This window comes from Dendronephthya gigantea, unplaced genomic scaffold (genome assembly GCF_004324835.1).
Source record: "Dendronephthya gigantea isolate DGI-Jeju-01 unplaced genomic scaffold, DenGig_1.0 000282F, whole genome shotgun sequence".
Classification (NCBI taxonomy): domain Eukaryota; kingdom Metazoa; phylum Cnidaria; class Anthozoa; order Malacalcyonacea; family Nephtheidae; genus Dendronephthya; species Dendronephthya gigantea.
In genome coordinates, this window is record NW_021163292.1 from 123,055 (window position 1) to 140,324 (window position 17,270).

At 35.8% G+C, this 17,270-nt stretch overlaps 2 protein-coding genes across 2 annotated transcripts; both read right to left on the reverse strand.

The window, feature by feature from the left end:
* Positions 1–2,631: 2,631 nt before the first annotated feature.
* LOC114541349 (heparan sulfate 2-O-sulfotransferase hst-2-like) lies at positions 2,632–3,357 on the reverse strand. Its single transcript, XM_028561288.1, has one exon. It carries the CDS (start codon positions 3,276–3,278, stop codon positions 2,712–2,714), a length of 567 nt encoding a protein of 188 aa, XP_028417089.1. The 5' UTR covers positions 3,279–3,357; the 3' UTR covers positions 2,632–2,711.
* A 2,449-nt stretch (positions 3,358–5,806) lies between these two features.
* On the reverse strand, positions 5,807–17,057 carry LOC114541361 (heparan sulfate 2-O-sulfotransferase hst-2-like). The gene is made up of 5 exons (XM_028561300.1): positions 17,017–17,057; positions 10,900–10,997; positions 9,563–9,635; positions 8,450–8,613; positions 5,807–6,471 (listed from the first exon to the last, which is right to left on the reverse strand). The coding sequence occupies exons 1-5, from the start codon at positions 17,055–17,057 to the stop codon at positions 5,807–5,809; spliced, it is 1,041 nt and encodes a 346-aa protein (XP_028417101.1).
* Between the last annotated feature and the right edge of the window lie 213 nt (positions 17,058–17,270).

Here is a 17,270-nt window from a genome sequence, read left to right on the forward strand (position 1 = left end):
TATCTTGACACATTTGCATTTCTTTGTTGTTCCAAGAATTAACCCGATTTTCCAAGTATTATTAAATGGTTGGTTTATTTTTGGTAAATTTTGAGATTTTTGTACACATTCGTTGTTGTAAAAGCTGTTTGTTTTTGTTTCGTATTTTAAATTAATACTGTAATGCCTATCTGTTCTGTAGGCATATGTCTGTTATGAGTAGCTGATATTTTCAAATAAATGGACACTGAAAAACTCAAATTCCTTGGACCACATTGCCATGGATCCTGTAAAAATACGACTATATTATATACTTGAAATTAGCCATTTCCCAATCGAGCAGTGTACTAGCTTGGTCTAGTCGCGAACCGCATAGTATCTATCAACTGTTTGGAGGGGCAAATGATTTCAGACTTATATTTCCTGTACTTCCAAACAGTCCATAGATGCTTTGCGGTTCGCGACTAGACACAGTCTCCTGCTCGATTGGGAAATGGCTAATTGAACTTGGGGTACATGCATGCACAACTCATTTCTATTTCAAAAATGAAATGTTCTGATTAAAATTTTTTAAAACTATAACAAATATATTGCCCTGTAAACTGTCCTTTGACTTCGTATAAAAGTTCCTCTTTCTTATCTTTGATTTTATATAAAACCTCCCTGCTCAGGGTAAAAAAACACGCAGCGTCAGCATTTTTCGTATCTGGCGTGGGCTCCACACGTGGAGTCAGATGTGTGTTTGGAAATGAACGGAAAACGCTTGGGACTACATCCGGGAAGTAAACGAAGTGTTTTTTTTGAAAAATATATTTATGAAGACAATCATCAGCCTAAATATCAATCCGTACGTGTTGAAATCATCTACTTACCTTCTTATAAAGAGTTTAATTCCTTTCCTAGCTGTTTGCCCTAGCCTCAACGATTTACCGTCTGTGATAACAGAAATTACCGAACGCGATTGAATTCTAATCCATGAGTTTCCCCCTTTTGTGACAGAACGTCTGTGGGCGTGATTACGCAAAATAAAAAAATATAAGAATAAAGTGTGCTACCACAGATAGATAGAACTTACTAAAATTAGTATAATTGCAAAGTTTCGTTGTAAAACTTTTGTAAAATGCAGAAAATATAGCCAAATGCGAAATTGCTAAATTTTGTACATTTTTGTATAATTACTTGCATGCAAAAATGTGTAAGTAAATTAGTTATACACTTCCGGCAGTAAAGCAAAATATACTAGAAATACATGCATGCGGTAAGCCCTCGCTGTTTAAATCTAAGTAACCGGATTTGTCAAACGGGAAATCCTATTTTCAAGTATTTAGTAGAAACATTCAGCGAAGCTAAAGCAGTGGTTGTTATCACTGAGATACTTCATCCCGATACTCCCTGCAAAATTTGAGATCTACCAATACAAATTTTCCTGTATGTACGGGAATTTGGACAAGAGTGTAAACCGGGGCTTTAAAAACTCGTTCAGTGTGTTCAGATAATAAATTTAATTTGAAATCCTAAGCTAACCTATATATGCCAAATTCATGACAAGGCACGACTAATGTGAATATAAATGTTTAATTTAGTCTTATATTATATTAAATTAGGTTCCGTACATGTCGACAATTTATTAATTAAATAGTGCTCATTGAGCAATTCAGCAGAAATTTTAGCTGCGAAAACTATGAGCAGCTGCTATTTCTTACTTTGTTTACAAAGTGGATAAACAGCATGCTATTACAATCACCCATAATATTACACTAAGACAATCAGAATGAGGTAATGACGATGCCAAGCCTGCCAAACCTGTCATCCTGGCATTTCAATATTCCTGGTTATTTGAGTGACGACCACTGAGCAATATAATAATTCTTGAAGGACTTGCTCGTGACAAAAAATTGAAGCCAGAAACTTGGCGGATTTTCTCGTGCTGACGCCAGATATGCATGGTCCCAATGGCCAATAGTAATGACCCCTGACAACCGCGATGCAGTACTTCACGCGCATTCCTTCGCCCTACGGCTCCGGGATTTTTTTTTACTTTTTGTGCTTATTTAGTGTGCTTTCAAAGGAATCATCATAATATTTTTTCAACTATTTTTTCAGCCTTTAAAAACAATTGACCTTTTTTACAGTTTGTGAATGCAATTAGTCGCAAGAAGGGATGGATATTGTCTCATACTTGTAAGATTTTATATGTTTAATTTTGAAGACTCACCGATGGCATTTTTGACAGCTTGCATAGGAATAAAATTCATGTAAAAACAAATCTTTTACTTGTGATGTAAATGTGTATAATAATTATTATTATAAAATCGAACGGTTTAGAAAATCCTTTCTACCATAAATTATTACTAAAGGAAATTGCTTGTAAATAATATAGTAGAATGCCCTCATAGGGGAATGACAATGGCAGAAATAGCCCACCGGCCCTCTCTCTCTCTCTCTCTCTCTCTCTCTCTCTCTCTCTCTCTCTCTCTCTCTCTCTCCTCTCTCTTTTCTCTCTCTCTCTTTTCTCTCTCTCTCTTCTCTCTCTCTCTCTCTCTCTCTCCCTCTCTCTCTCTCTTCTCTCTCTTCTCCTCTCTCTCTCTCTCTCTCTCTCTCTCTCTCTCTCTCTCTCTCTCTCTCTCTCTCTCTCTCTCTCGTGGTGGTCATTTTGCAGTAAATTTACTTTGCAGTCGCAAGAAACTATGAATTGGAATATAGCCTAATTTTTTTACGAATGTAAAATTACTCTAGTTTTTAATCTCAATACCACAATTCAAGGCTTGTTTAAAAAACAAGGTTTTCGCAAATTCATACAACTCAATATCGGCCTTGTTAACGTCCATAATCCTTTTTCTAGTGGACTGATTAAGCGGCTTCTTTGTAACTCCCTTTGTTACAAATTTCTTGCCCATTCCTGTCTTGGGAGGCGGAAGTACAAAATCGGGCAATCGTTTATGCAAAACCATAACGAACTCATTAATGTATTCCATAATCCCCACACTTGCATAGTAATGAAGCATATTGTGTTTAGCTGCCGCTAAAGCTTCGTCACTTCCGGTTTTGCAAAATGCTTGGGGTCCGCAGAAGAATCTTGTCATATGATTCCATACGCACCCTTCGTATTGTTTTTCTAGACACTCTTCAATGGTGACATTAAAATGGCCTAATTCCTTTAACCTTTTTAACTTGTGAGCATATCGGTTTGGACTTCTGCAGTAATAATAATGCGATATAAAACGGGCGACAGGTTCTCGTAACAAATTAATGTAAGCTGAATTGATATCTTCTCTGAAATACAGATGAGCAACTGCCATAAGTTTTCTATTCAGCTTCTTGCTCCGGGCAATTTGTGCTTGAATACGTGTTAGTATTGGGTGTGAGATATTTTCATTCTCCCATTCTTCAGTGAAATCTAGGCAGAAGAAAATTCAAATACTTAAAATTTTACATATTTCGCATTTAGGCGATGTTAAACTACGCAACTTTCCTTCCAACTTGCAATGCAATTCTACTCCTGAGGCATCTAGGGACAACAACTTTTCGAAACCATCCAAATGAAAAATATTTTAAAAAAAGTTTTATAATTCAAAATATCAATTATGCTGACGCGATCAAAAATATCAATTTAACCAATCGCACGCTTCCAAACGCTTACTTGTTACCAGTTTTAACTCATCTTAAACTCACGCATGCGCATAAATTACAAAAACGCCCAAAGTCCATGACATAATGCAAGACATAATAGCGGAAAACTTTGATTTCGCATTTCCATTCCCGGGCGTAATTGAAATCTCCTGGCGGAATTAGTACAGTGCTTCGCACCAGCTCGGGGATGAATGTTTATGAATGCAATGGTAAGAAAGTTTTCATGAGGTCGAAGATGGAATGTTCCATAAAAGATGAATAGATTACCCCTCCGCTCGACATAGCGCACTTTGTTACATTTCAAAGTTGCGTATCTACGCGACCTGACGTCACACGCGTAAGTGCACAGAAAGCGCATACGTCACAACCATGCACAACAATCTGCAAGTCGTAACTCTAACCCTAATCAACCCAAACCCATTCGTATTTCGCAGTCTGAGGTCTCTTGCGTAACTACACAGAAGGCTTATTTACGCGCGACTTGTGAACTGTTTTCTTGCTGTTTTAAGCGTGTACTTAATAGTAAGTGTCATGGTAAAAGAAACAACAACACCTTATTTCAATGGGTCATTTTGGTATGAATTTTTCTCAAGCTCATTAGAAGATGCTCATCTGCTCATAAAAGTGAATTGCTGCTTGATAACAAGCTATTGAAACTCTGCTGGTTCAAAGAGAATGAGCTGACAATTTTACGGAAGGTATACTTTAGCCGCAGTTACAATCAGCAAAGACACGAACGGGAATATTGTGCACTACGAAAACAAAAAAGAAACATATGTTAAAACAGACTCGGACAGTCAAGAAAGAGATTTCCAAGACGATGTCTCGACCTCTTCCATGCACACAGCAGTCTGGAGGTTCGACAGCACTGACTTAGAATCTGAAGAAGAAATAGATCCCTGGATACCGCTAATAGAAGAAGCAAAACAAAGAAGTGACACAGTTTTCGAGAAAATGAAAGAAAGTTTTATAAACACAGGTTACGATTAGCAAAGTGAAAGCTTATTGCTAAAGTGAAAGCTTATTTGAATGTTATGCTTAGACTCCAGAAGGAATGAGAAAATATCTATTTAGAGCGCATTTTGTGCATGAGAAAATTAAAGAAAGATCCAATACAAAAGAAAATAATGCAGACAAAATATGTGCTTCTTAGAAATGATGATTTTGACCCAGAAGAAAGCAGTATAAGCTGCAACTGATAAGAGAAAGTTTCTTATTGAAAGGCGTTTAAACGACCACGAAACTGAAAGTAAAGAGGAAAATAACGACAGTGGTGATTATTGCGACAATGATAATGATGATAAAGATTAGAATTTAAACTTTGTTCAATCGTTTACCGAACTTTTTTTAAGGAAACCGTGGCGAACAAAAAGCGATAAAAGCGATTTAGAAAAAAATATTGTCGGCACAAAATTGTACACGGTTCATACTGATAGAGTATGTTCCTGTTCATTTGACGGCCTTAATTGTCACAATTATTTTGTAATTGTAAATATTCTGATGTTTTGTAAATAAAGGGGCTTTCGAAACCCTTGATTCCCTCAACAATTTCACGAATCCGAGGCAAAAATTCAGCTCCGATCCGAGGCAAAAATATTTAGAACTAAATAAAACTAATTCCGTCATTCATCAGTTAAAACCTAGTTTTTTTTCGTGTTCACAAAAATGGTCTATTTTCCACCATTGCGTGGATTTGGTCAGAGTAACTATAGTGATTTAAGATTCCTACAAGTCATTTTCCACTCAGAGCAACTTGGCTTGTAATATGGCATGAACAGATTATACTTTTGAAAAAAAACATTTTTCTGTAGTGGACCACCTTAAGATAATTTATTAAATTTCTAAGATGACGTAAGCAACTGTGTGGTATAATCGTTAGAATTTGTACTTTTTTGGCGTATTTTGTTCAATTTGTTGTTTTCAATAAAGTGAAAAAACTCAAAGTTAAAATGTAGACACGTTATTGAACGGTAACTTTGGTCCGGATGGAAAAAAACATGTCTTCGGTCATAAAAGTGGGCACATTTCGGGCTGAATAACATAAATATTTTTAGAAACAAAATACACATGCGAAGGACGCTGCAAAATTAAATTGCGGCCTCCCTTAAGCTTCAATTTACTTGATCAAGCCTTTTCATTTGAATTTTCTAAATAAGGCGAAAAAATATTTATTTATTCACAAGTAAAAAAAAACACATCATCTAACAATTTTGATACCACAATTCGACGCTTGTTTAAAAAGTAAATCTTTCGCAAATTCGTACAACTCAATATCAGCCCTGTTGGCATTTATAATCATGCTCCTTGTGGATTCACTTATTCCATTTTTTATTACTCCCTTAGTTACTTTCTTTTTCCGCATTCCATCCCTAGGGGGCGGAAGTACAAAATCGGGCAGTCGTTTAAGCAAAACCATAACGAACTCATTAATGTTTTCCATAATCCCCACACTTGCATAGTAATGAAGCATATTATGTTTAGCTGCCGCTAAAGCTTCGTCACTTCCAGTTTTGCAAAATGCTTGTGGTCCGCAAAAGAATCTTGTCATATGATTCCATACGCATCCTTCGTATTGTTTTTCTAGACATTTTTCAATGGTGACATTAAAATGGCCCAATTCTTTTAACCTTTTTAACTTGTGAGCATATCGGTTTGGACTTCTGCAGTAATAATAATGCGATATAAAACGAGCGACAGGTTCTCGTAACAAATTAATGTAAGCTGAATCGATATCTTCTCTGAAATACAGATGAGCAACTGCCATAAGTTTTTTATTTAGCTTTTTGCTCCGAGCAATTTGTGCTTGAATACGTGTTAGTATTGGGTGTGAGATATTTTCATTCTCCCATTCTTCAGTGAAATCTACAAATCAAAAGAAACAGACACAAAAATTATGCATTACTTGCCTATAAAAATTACTGAGGTTCAAAAGAATGCACTAGCTACGTGCACAAGGTCAATTCCAATTTCAGCTAAGAAATAATTTATATTCCGGAAACACACAGGAAGGTTTCTCTTGTAGTGCAAGTTGTAAGACATACGTGCCCAATGTTGGAAGAAGATTGCAAATTCATACAACCAAATCACAAAGCTGCGGTTTACAGTTGATCAAAGAGCAGCGCGCAAGCATTTCACAAAACGTATTAGAGATCACAAAAGAAAAATAGCAGCAGAGGAAAGGGCAAGTGGAATAAGTCCTGAGCATACATGAGTTGGTTGATGAAATGGAGGATATCATAGAAGGAATGACAGAAGCAGAAGAAGAGCTTGCTAAATGGGAAGATAATAAGGAAATGAATACTGAGATAGAAAGAGAAACTGCTGAAAGCGTGAGAAAAATGGAGAGACTTTCACAGACCAGGGAAAGGGAATCTGACCAAGAAAGTGTCCATTTGAAAAGAAAGAAAAGAAGAGCTTCAGGTGACACAATTGAATATCTTTGGGATAAAAATGATCAAGATCTATCAATAAGGAAAGAAGAAATTGAGTTAAAAAGGAAAGAGTTCGCTCATAGAGGGAAAGAAACAGAAAAACAATAGGAATTGAAGCAAAAAGGACAAAATTTGAAAAAGAAAGAGATTGGGATCAGAAAAGAAGCAGGAGCTAGAAACTAATTATCGTTCTGATAGCTATGTTGCAGCAGAAAAAAAAAACTGTTGGTAACCCTTGTAGCATAAGCACATACAGTAATAAGAATTATGACATGGTATGAATATTATATTCAACTTATTTTCCTAAAACGTTCATATGTTGTTAGAAATTTTTGACGATTAATAATTGGTTTTAATAGTTAGTTTTTTAATAATTACTTATTTTAACGTTTTTTTATGGAAATAATTTAATTGATTCATTTATTCAATTCACAATCGTTAAAGTAATGTAATCATTAAATAAATCCTTTGAGATGTTTTGACATGTGCTGCACTAAAATCAGGACGTTGTACTACAAAGTTATGTACTTTTACTTACTTTCTTTTGTATATAGCAATGAAAAGTTTTTTTTTCTTCCTATATCTTCTCTTGTAGCACGACGACACCTTCTCTGTTCTTGTTTGACGCGTACTTTGGGCGCTTTTTACTTTTCGCCGCACACCGTGAAAAGAAAGTTCAGTTCCCGAATTTTTCTAATTTTACAATTTTGTTCTAAGGAGAAAAATTGCCTTGTTGCACAATCACAGTGCGTTGCAAAAGCAAAAATTTGCAAAAAATTCTGTCGTTTTGTTCTCGCCGGTCAATCATAAACTGATTTGCATTCAACCAATCATCACGGATACAATCCCCACTTTTCACAGCAAATATCACTTCTATTTTACCTCATACCCACTGTAAAAGCTGTGTTTCTATTGGCTATGAGCAGGCGTGTTCAAACTTGAACCCACCTGCCGAACTCAATGCGTAATTTCCAGAACACATTTTCCCGAAAAGGCATGAACCTTCCAAGTTCGGGAAACCTTCAGCCGCCCTCGGTGCGTTAATCACGGACTCACCTCCCCGGCTGCAAGTATGTTTATTGTAGAATCACCCATTAGATGTGCCCTCTTTTGAGAGTAACTAATTGATATACCATAATTATTGTTAACCCAAAAATACGAAAAATGATCTGAAGGGATAATAGACCTTTAGCCATAATAGACCTTTCCGCGCGCGGCAGATATTCAGTGGCGTGGATTTTACTGTCCACTATTGCAATTAGCCTATTTAATCTAGCGATATATTTGTAAAATATCGTAAAATATTGTAAAAAATTGAAATACTTTTTGTTTGTACTCGCGCGTGCATATGAAAACGTCGTAGGCTGAGATTAGCATTTGCCTATATTATAACTGCAGCTATAAAGTACCTTTGGTAAATATATAGCCAAGTCGTTTACTGCATTTTTTGAAGAAACTGGACATTGTTGAACTGGCAGATTTGAATATCCTGTTATAAAATACCACTCGAGGATGTAATGGTTCACAGCTTTGCGTTGTTAAATCTCCGAATTCCCGTGATCGTGCGACGGATCTAAAGAAAACGAGACGATTGCTCAATTCTATTCTAATACATTATTTCAATTGAGTTAAAGGAATTGGTTTTCAGGTTGATTTCGGGAATTGGACAGTTTAAGCCCCAAGACAACAGAAAATTTCATGTAAGCAAACATTTAAATAATTAGATACTATACATGTTTTAAGTGATATTGTTGCAGTGACGCAGTCAGACCATATAAGGCCGTAAGGGAGGGCAGGCTAAAAGATATATATTAGATTAAAAATGCATGGTTATATATATTTTCAGAAATCAGTTATATATGCTGAATTCTATTTACTTTTTGAAGGTTAAACGCTGAGAGTGAAACACAAAACACCATTGTTTGCCTATCCACATGTAGCTATATAGGCGTGTTATCAACGCAAGTGATCTAGTTAACTAGCATTCTTGAAAGACTGCATGCGTAAAAATAATTGTGCTAATAATATAATTCAGTGAAGTAATAATTGAAGTTGTTATAATATATCAAAGGAAAAAATTTTTCGAAGTGGGTGGGGGGGTTCTCCAACGGCTCCTCCCTTGGCTACTTCCCTGTATTGTTCGCTAAATTAATTCCTTCTGACGTCTAACCTGTCCTCTCATATATAAATACGGTTATGTCACCCCTAAACGTGACTTACGGAAAATAGGCGAGCTGTACCCCGGATGTAGTGGCGTATGAGTTGTAGGAGTGTTTTAGTTCTCAGTATATTAAATGCCACCATCCATATAATAAAAATATCTATGTAATTATATTTAATGTAAGAAAATTAGCTGTTTCCACATGAATTTCAAGAAATTACGTTAATAATTAGCGTTGAAATATGGTTATGAGGTTAGCGTTTGGTTTAGGCTCTGCGTGTTTATGATTCGGGTTAGAATTCAGATAATAGAGAATTCAGATTGTTAATACGGAACATCTCTTAAAATTAACCTGACTTACGTATAGTTCTTTGAAGTAATAAAATAACCACGCTGTACGGATAGTTCTTTAATTTGTTTCCATGAACATTGACCTAAAGGTAAAAATAATATGAATTACATAAATTACGCTTTTGCGCTCCAAATTCACAATCTTCGAACATGCAAAAGTCAGAGTAGAATAAAATTTAAATTATGGATGATGCAAGCGATTGACTTCCCCAAAGTTTTATATAAACAGCTAAGTTGTAATATAAGTCATATATATGTCATACGTTTTCACTTGCGATATTGGACAATATCTATGTATTCAAATGGCTACTTATCGAAGTAATAAAGGACGCGTTGAATGTGTTTATTTTGTCATTTTTTCATCTTAATCCTACAATCACTGATCTAAAATCACTGAAATTATTATGACAGACGAATTGAGAACTGTGCTCGAATTCGTTCGATTCAGGTGTTCACACGGTGAATATGGACTGGTTTTATTTGTTCTAGCATGCACCAGAGAGTTCTATATATTATATGGAAGGCTCGCTCCAGTTCAAAGTGTGAAGCCAAACATGGCGGATGATGGAGGCTGCTTGGGTACCGAACTGGAAATTTAAAACACGAATTATAAAACTATGACGAAAAATAAAAAGCTAACATTTCGGACGTTACAAAGTTTTTAAAATACAAAGTTTTTAAAATGAATACAAACAATTTGTTACAACCTAACCGGCAATTTATTCTTTCTAGAGAGGTAACTTATGCTGTATATTTGTGTTGTATTTGCAAAACTGTCCGCATTCCACTCCTACACGTTGTCGCTATATTAAATTTTAACCGCTCGTGCGTGGAGGTCTGGTTCGGTACCCAAGCAGCCTTCATGATCCGCCATGTTTCGCTTCACTTTTAGATTACGCAATGTACTAGACAGAGCTTTCCATTTAATTCATAGAGCGTTCACTGGCATGCACACGAGGAAATCTGATAAACTGGAGTACGCGGAGTATGCCCAAATTCGTCTGGCCCTGTGTGAACGTTGTCTAAATGCGTAAATTATAACGCCAAGGGGGCTCCTATAGCTGAGCGGACCTAATCGATCGGCATCTACGCGGCGACGGAATCAGCGGGTCCAAATAATTCACACTAAATATTTCTTAAGACTCTTTTCATCGCAAAAATTAAACACATTATTTATCAACTTGACAACTTCGCTTCGTCAGTATTGGGAAAACCAGACCTTGGTTATTATGAATAGACCACGCAGCTGGTAATTATTGTGGTATCATCCATAATGTATGTGTTTATACGTTATAAATATACATGCAACCTACAGTATGGAATATAGTAGCGCAATTTTTTACTTACTTGAATATACACATAGCATCAAGAATAGCACCGACATGATCACCGATATACCGATGATGTAAAAGAAACAATATTTCATCGTCTGAGCGTAGTAAAACCTATACAAATCGACAAACATCCATGATTATTGAAAACGACACGGCTAAGAACGTCAGCATACGGCCATATCAGAGTCTGAATGTCATGTATATGCGGCTATATCAGGCAGACAACATATCAGGCAGACGTACAATCACGCTGTACACAGCGACGATAAAGTTGTAATTTACATAACTAAAAGAATTCTTTCCCAAAGGATTGATATATTATTTTACTATGAGACATAATAATTCATAAGACACTCGATCGAGATGGTCATGTTTCTATTCCGTGAAATACGTGGTGTAAAGTTACCAAATACAACGCGTTAAAGTTGTTCCGCTGAATCCGACCTTCCCCCCCCCCCCCAATTATCCATTATCCTTGCATTGTTTGGCCCGATTCATACTAGAGACGGATCATCCGTGTGGACGAACTTGGGGAAGCCAAATATAGTTCGTCTGCTATTTTTTTTTGTAAACACGGGCAAACAGACGGATCAACTGCCAAGGCGAATAATCCGCATAGTTCGTCTATTTAGACGAATTTGAATAATATACAAATACAGGGTGTGTGGAGAACAGAGAACTACGATAAATTCATAAAACCGCCGTTGCATGTGCACGCTTTTTACCTCATGAACAATTTCCCAATTCCCGTGCACTCTCTAAACGCGCGATTCTGTTTCGTCTGACTTATTCGAACTATCGTCTCTTAGATAGTTTGTCGTTTGTTTATACCCAGGCGAATAATCTGTCACACGGATAAATATGTCGACATAAATCGGGCCATTATTAGCTTTACACCTTTTATCATGGTTATAATAATAGGTATATATAATATTAACTATATGCTTTTATTCAACCGTTTTTTACATTGTCGGCACATAAAGTAAAATTCCGGCACCTACGTAGTATATACGAAGGTCTGCCTGACGCAATTATAACTACAAGATAATACCAGAGAGGTGCTGAAATCACCTAACGCTCGCCTGCAGTGTTTGTCCGCGTTGGAAGGTAATATTAAGCACAAACTTCAGATATTAGTTGTGACCTCAGAATTACTGGCCAAAACTGGCCTCGGAATTACATTAGTTTTATTTGTGACCAATATTTCTTCCGTTTCTCGCAATCCGCGCACGTGATATCAACAGGTAAGTTAACGGACCAGGCAAAAGTCCCTGCTTTAAGCCGGGCGCACACACAACGATTTTACGGCAGCTCTTGCCCAGACATGTTTTCCTTCTCGCGGCGCTCGCGCCTCGCGCGTGTATAGATCGCCAGTCGCCACATTTTGATGAAAACATCCATCTAGACAATCTAGACAAGAATCGGCAGACTAAAATCTTCGTGTGTGCGCCTAGCTTTATGAAATAAACAAGATTGGATTTTATATCTACACAAAAAAGGATTATGCATCAAACAACGAAAAAGTATGTACATAAATCTTATAGGTAGTTCAAAGGGTCCTGTCTACAATTTAACTGGCTTTAATAATATATTTGCATGTGTATCTACATAAATAATATGCAAATATATGATGTCACATGCGTTGCCATTTGCCTTTGCATTCCGAGCCTATCGGCTTTCTACTTATAAATACAGACAATATTCTTTAAACTTTAACGTTGGACTATGTTTTATATATATTCACTCCCTGAATGATTTCTATATTAAGCGATTGAATTTTGATACGGCATGTCACAACACAATCTCATAATTTATAATTGTACATGTACAATACAAAAAAAAGGTAGCATACAGGTGAAAATATTTGAAAGTTTCTCATTTGGCTTAGGGTTGTACAAATACTTTCGTTAAATATGATTCAGCTACAACTTTGAACTAAAAAAAAACAGGGCTACACAATAGCCCTGAAAATCGTAATGAGCGTGATAACTCTGGATAACTCTAACATTGACCTTATCATGATGCTAATAAGCTTAACATTTGCCTTATCATTTGATAATTTTGAGCAAAGCTCTCTTTATTATTACATAAATGTGTACCAAATGGCACTGAATAGTCACAATGCATATCGATGACTTATATTTATGATGATTCCTCTGATGTAAAGCCATAATATTTAAAAAATATAGCATCTTAACATTGACCTTATCATTATGCTAATTAGCTTAACATTCACCTTATCATTTGATAATTTTGAACAAAATTCCCATTATTTTTGTGTAAATGTGTACTAAATGTCACCATATAGTCACAAGACATATCGATGAGCTATATATTTATGATGAATCTTCTGATGCAAAGCCATAATATTTAAAAAATATAACATCTTAACATTGACCTTATCATTATGCTAATTAGCTTAACATTCACCTTATCATTTGATCATTTTGAGCAAAACTCCTTTATTATTGTATAAATGTGTACCAAATGGCACTAAATAGTCACAATGCATATTGATGACTTATATTGATAATGATTCCTCTGATGTAAAGCCAAAGTATAGAAAAAATATAGCATTTCAACATTGACCTTATCATTATATTTTGTTGTATAATTTTCACTCCCCCCCTGGTAAATGGTTCTTTCGCAACAAATAGACTCCTTAAGTAGATAAGTTGAAAATAATAGGAAAATAAAAGTGGCATCTTAACATTCTACTTATCATGTAGTGTGGACGCGGACGGGGACACGGACGGGGACGGGGACGGGGACGGGGACGGGGACGGGGACGGGGACGGGGACGGGGACGGGGACGGGGACGGGGACGGGGACGCGGACGCGGACGCGGACGCGGACGCCAAGACTATAGCAATAGCTCTCTTGCACTAAAGTGCAGGCGAGCTAATAATAAAACGTACGACATACTAGATTTCAAACTCATCATGAGGTTTCTGCTGAGCGGCCCTTGAACAAAGACAACTAATTCCTATATACTCGACATGTTTTTATAGCCCCTACAGATAAGTAGAAAACTTCAAAATTTTATTGATTGTATGATATTTGTTACTGAATAGAGGCAATTAATTTTAAACGTCTTATTGGGCCTAATGGATTGCTCGTAAACAGGCGTTAACCGCTTGAAATGTGCCCCAAACCGCATCATATCCTCGTTTTATCAGTTTGGCGTGTTGCTGAACCATTATTTGTTCACTTTTATTAACTTTCATGAACTCACTTTTATTAACTTTTTTATGATAACCTGTGTCATTGACGCATTAAAATTGAACGGAACGTTTTAATAGGGCCTATTACACCATCGTGTTGTTGAATTGCGTGCAATTTCTGACGAATTGAAACAAGTGCCTTCCCTAAAATCTTTCTAATTTCATTGATGATAGAACCCTTGTATGCCGTAGGCCAGGTTAAAGCCTAATTTTCATTTCTCGTGATCCATCGACGATGTTGATTGTTCTATACGATCATTTGTTAGTATCTCGATGATCAATGACCAGATTCATATTACGGACGGATTATCGGTCTTCACGAATGACAGACATCAAACCATCTACACGATCGAACTACGTATGTAGACGAATATGTCAAACGAAACAGAATCGCGCGTTTAGAGAGTGCATGCGGGAATTGGGAAATTATTTATGCAGTAAAAATAGTGCACAAGAGCCGGTTCAAGATGAATTTTTCGTAGTTCGCGTCCCCACCCTGTATTTATACAAAACAGATGCGTAACGTCCAGATGAACTACTCATTAATGAAGTCGATATTTTTCTGGCATAGAAAAAATATCTTTAAGAGTTTGAGTGCCACTTACCACCGACAAATGCCATCTAAGAATCGTGTATGAAAAATTGAGCAGTTAAATTGGTCTTTACATGCTATATAGCACCTGTTATTGATAACACGCATACGACAATAGCGCCACATTCAATCGAGCAACAATACTATTTTCGGTCAACATATTTATCAATTAGCTACATGTGAAATTTCTGAAATGAAAGCGTACTTTTTTGTCAATTTTAAAGTTTAAATTGAGCTTTTCAATGAAATTATGTGCCCTAGTCACTGATGATCTGAAGGTAAGGTTATTTCAACGAATTCTCGTTCCTTATTTTAATTTCAAATCTGAGGACGTTTTCAAAACTTTTAACTTTGGTTCGATTGCCAAATTGATGTACACAGAATATCAGATCAATATACTAGATTTGTCAAATCAGTAATCAATTGCCATCATGCACTACTCCTGATTATACGACGACTTTACTAGGCTATATAGCGAATGAGTTTTAGCCTGTGTTTAGTGTAATATTTATGTCGCTGAATCATAATAACAGGTATTTTATGGTAATGTTTTGCAAAACAGACTTGCGAAAGAACAATGCATGCAGTACACTCAGTACACACTGATTTATTACTTATATCTTTTTGTAAATTTGCAATAAGTCATATATTATTTTTTTATAATTCTGAAACGCACAAGAGTTACAAAAAGTCGGTAGCTTAATTTTAGGATGTTTGGATGTTTCATTACTGAATAAAAACTTGAAAACAAGTGGAATAAATTAGGCTGCCGTCAAGGTTTTACACTTGGTGTTACATTTGATATTAAAGTAGATTTCTGTTATGCATATCATACGCTACAGAATTAATATTATCATTTTATCATTTGCCCTATATTCAAAAACTGAAATTACGTAAAAGAAAATTGCCTTTGATGCAAGTAGATTGTGTCTTGGGAGTCATCGGTTTTTCTAAGTTCCAAAATAACAATGACAAATCAAATATTGAATGCTTAGCCTTAGGTTTTAGAGTCTTATTTTTTATAGGGACAACTTTCATTGAACTGGTGCAAATGTTTAACACCCCTGTAAGAAGCAAATTTTGCTTTCTCAGTACCCATGACAATAAAATAATATATAGCTACAGTATGAATTGAAAATATTATGAGTAACCGTAAAGTGAACTCTGGCGATTTGTTCAACAGAGATTGATTGAAGATTGAAAGCAATTATTATTACTATACAATTTCGGCCAACACCTATGCATGTATAGCTGTCAATTTTATAAATTAGTATAATATATAAAAGTAAGTGCAATAAAAAATTATATTGTTGATCTTTGTTGATTATGCAAATATCTCGGTTGGATACGGTTTGAATAAATAACTAAGCAGAATGCTGCCGCAGTGTCGCTTCGTGAGGAATTATACCCGTTTACTTAGTAATATATCCAACAGGCTTAAAGAATATTATACTTTTACTCAAATGAGGTTTAGTATATCTCAGTTTACCCATATATTAGTGTTCCTAAGTCAAGAATCCTCTTTAATAAGAGTTTACTTCATAGCCGTATTAATACGATTGAAAAATCAGTGCTATATCTAGCTTTTGTACAACTGTCCCTGAAGTAACTATAACTACATGCATGTGGAGATTACTAGGCATTTTTCAACATAACAATTTGCTTATTTACTTACATACCGATTTGAAATGCAAATTATATGTATCTTCATGATAATGTTGTATACAGTATACTTCACAAAATGATACTAGATTGATAATAATTTATAAATTTTCAATCAATAATTCGTTTGTTGAAAGATATGCTGAATTTTAGTGTCCTTCTTGCGTTCATGACCTTTTAAAGTGAGCAACTAAGTATCTCCAAGGAATGCATATTATTGCAAATTGTCAGACTCAGACATTACGAAGTGTTGTTCACTTACCGGAACGAAGATGGCTCATTGCTTATATTGTTATACTTATAGAAGCCTCCATGCATGCAGTCATAAAATTATCTAGTATCATATTTATTGGCTGCACTGATTTATATCCTCTCGAAATTATTTACACCTACTGAACATCAGCATTTCTTTATTTTAAGCTGTGTAAGTTTAGGGTTAGGGTTAGAGTTTGGATTAAAGCCAAGATTAGGTTTAATCAAACTTATTTTAGAGCGATTGAAAATCCACTATCTGATAGATAGAGCGTTATCCAGCTTTCATGTAACCAACCCCAGGTGATTGGGCTCGAGTTAGAAACGAGCAAATCAGAAGGTTTATTAAGGAATGCATGAAATATTACATCTGCTTATCGACAAATAATTTTTACTGTACCTTCCTTTCGCTTCTTCGTTTAGGCTACGAGACAGGGCCATATGGCTATTCTTACACATCTATAACATTATTAGAATTTACGCTTATAGCTAATCCATCTTCTTCGTGACAGGTAAAGTGAAGTTATAATGATATTGTCGTCGTAAGCTAAATCGTATTAAAGCGAGTGCCGCACGTTGCTCCAACTGATTATAAATTCAAACAAGCGCGGTCTCTTTCCATTGCAAATTAGTTGTGCTGCGCGTTGACGTCAT

Coding starts and splice junctions, on each gene's coding strand:
- LOC114541349 (XM_028561288.1), bottom strand. CDS start 3,278: ATGGCAGTTGCTCATCTGTATTTCAGAGAAGATATCAATTCAGCTTAC.
- LOC114541361 (XM_028561300.1), bottom strand. CDS start 17,057: ATGGCCCTGTCTCGTAGCCTAAACGAAGAAGCGAAAGGAAG. Junction 9,636..10,899: donor GATGCTATGTGTATATTCAA/GTAAGTAAAAAA, acceptor TTTTACCTTTAG/GTCAATGTTCATGGAAACAA. Junction 6,472..8,449: donor TGGCTATATATTTACCAAAG/GTACTTTATAGC, acceptor TTTGATTTGTAG/ATTTCACTGAAGAATGGGAG.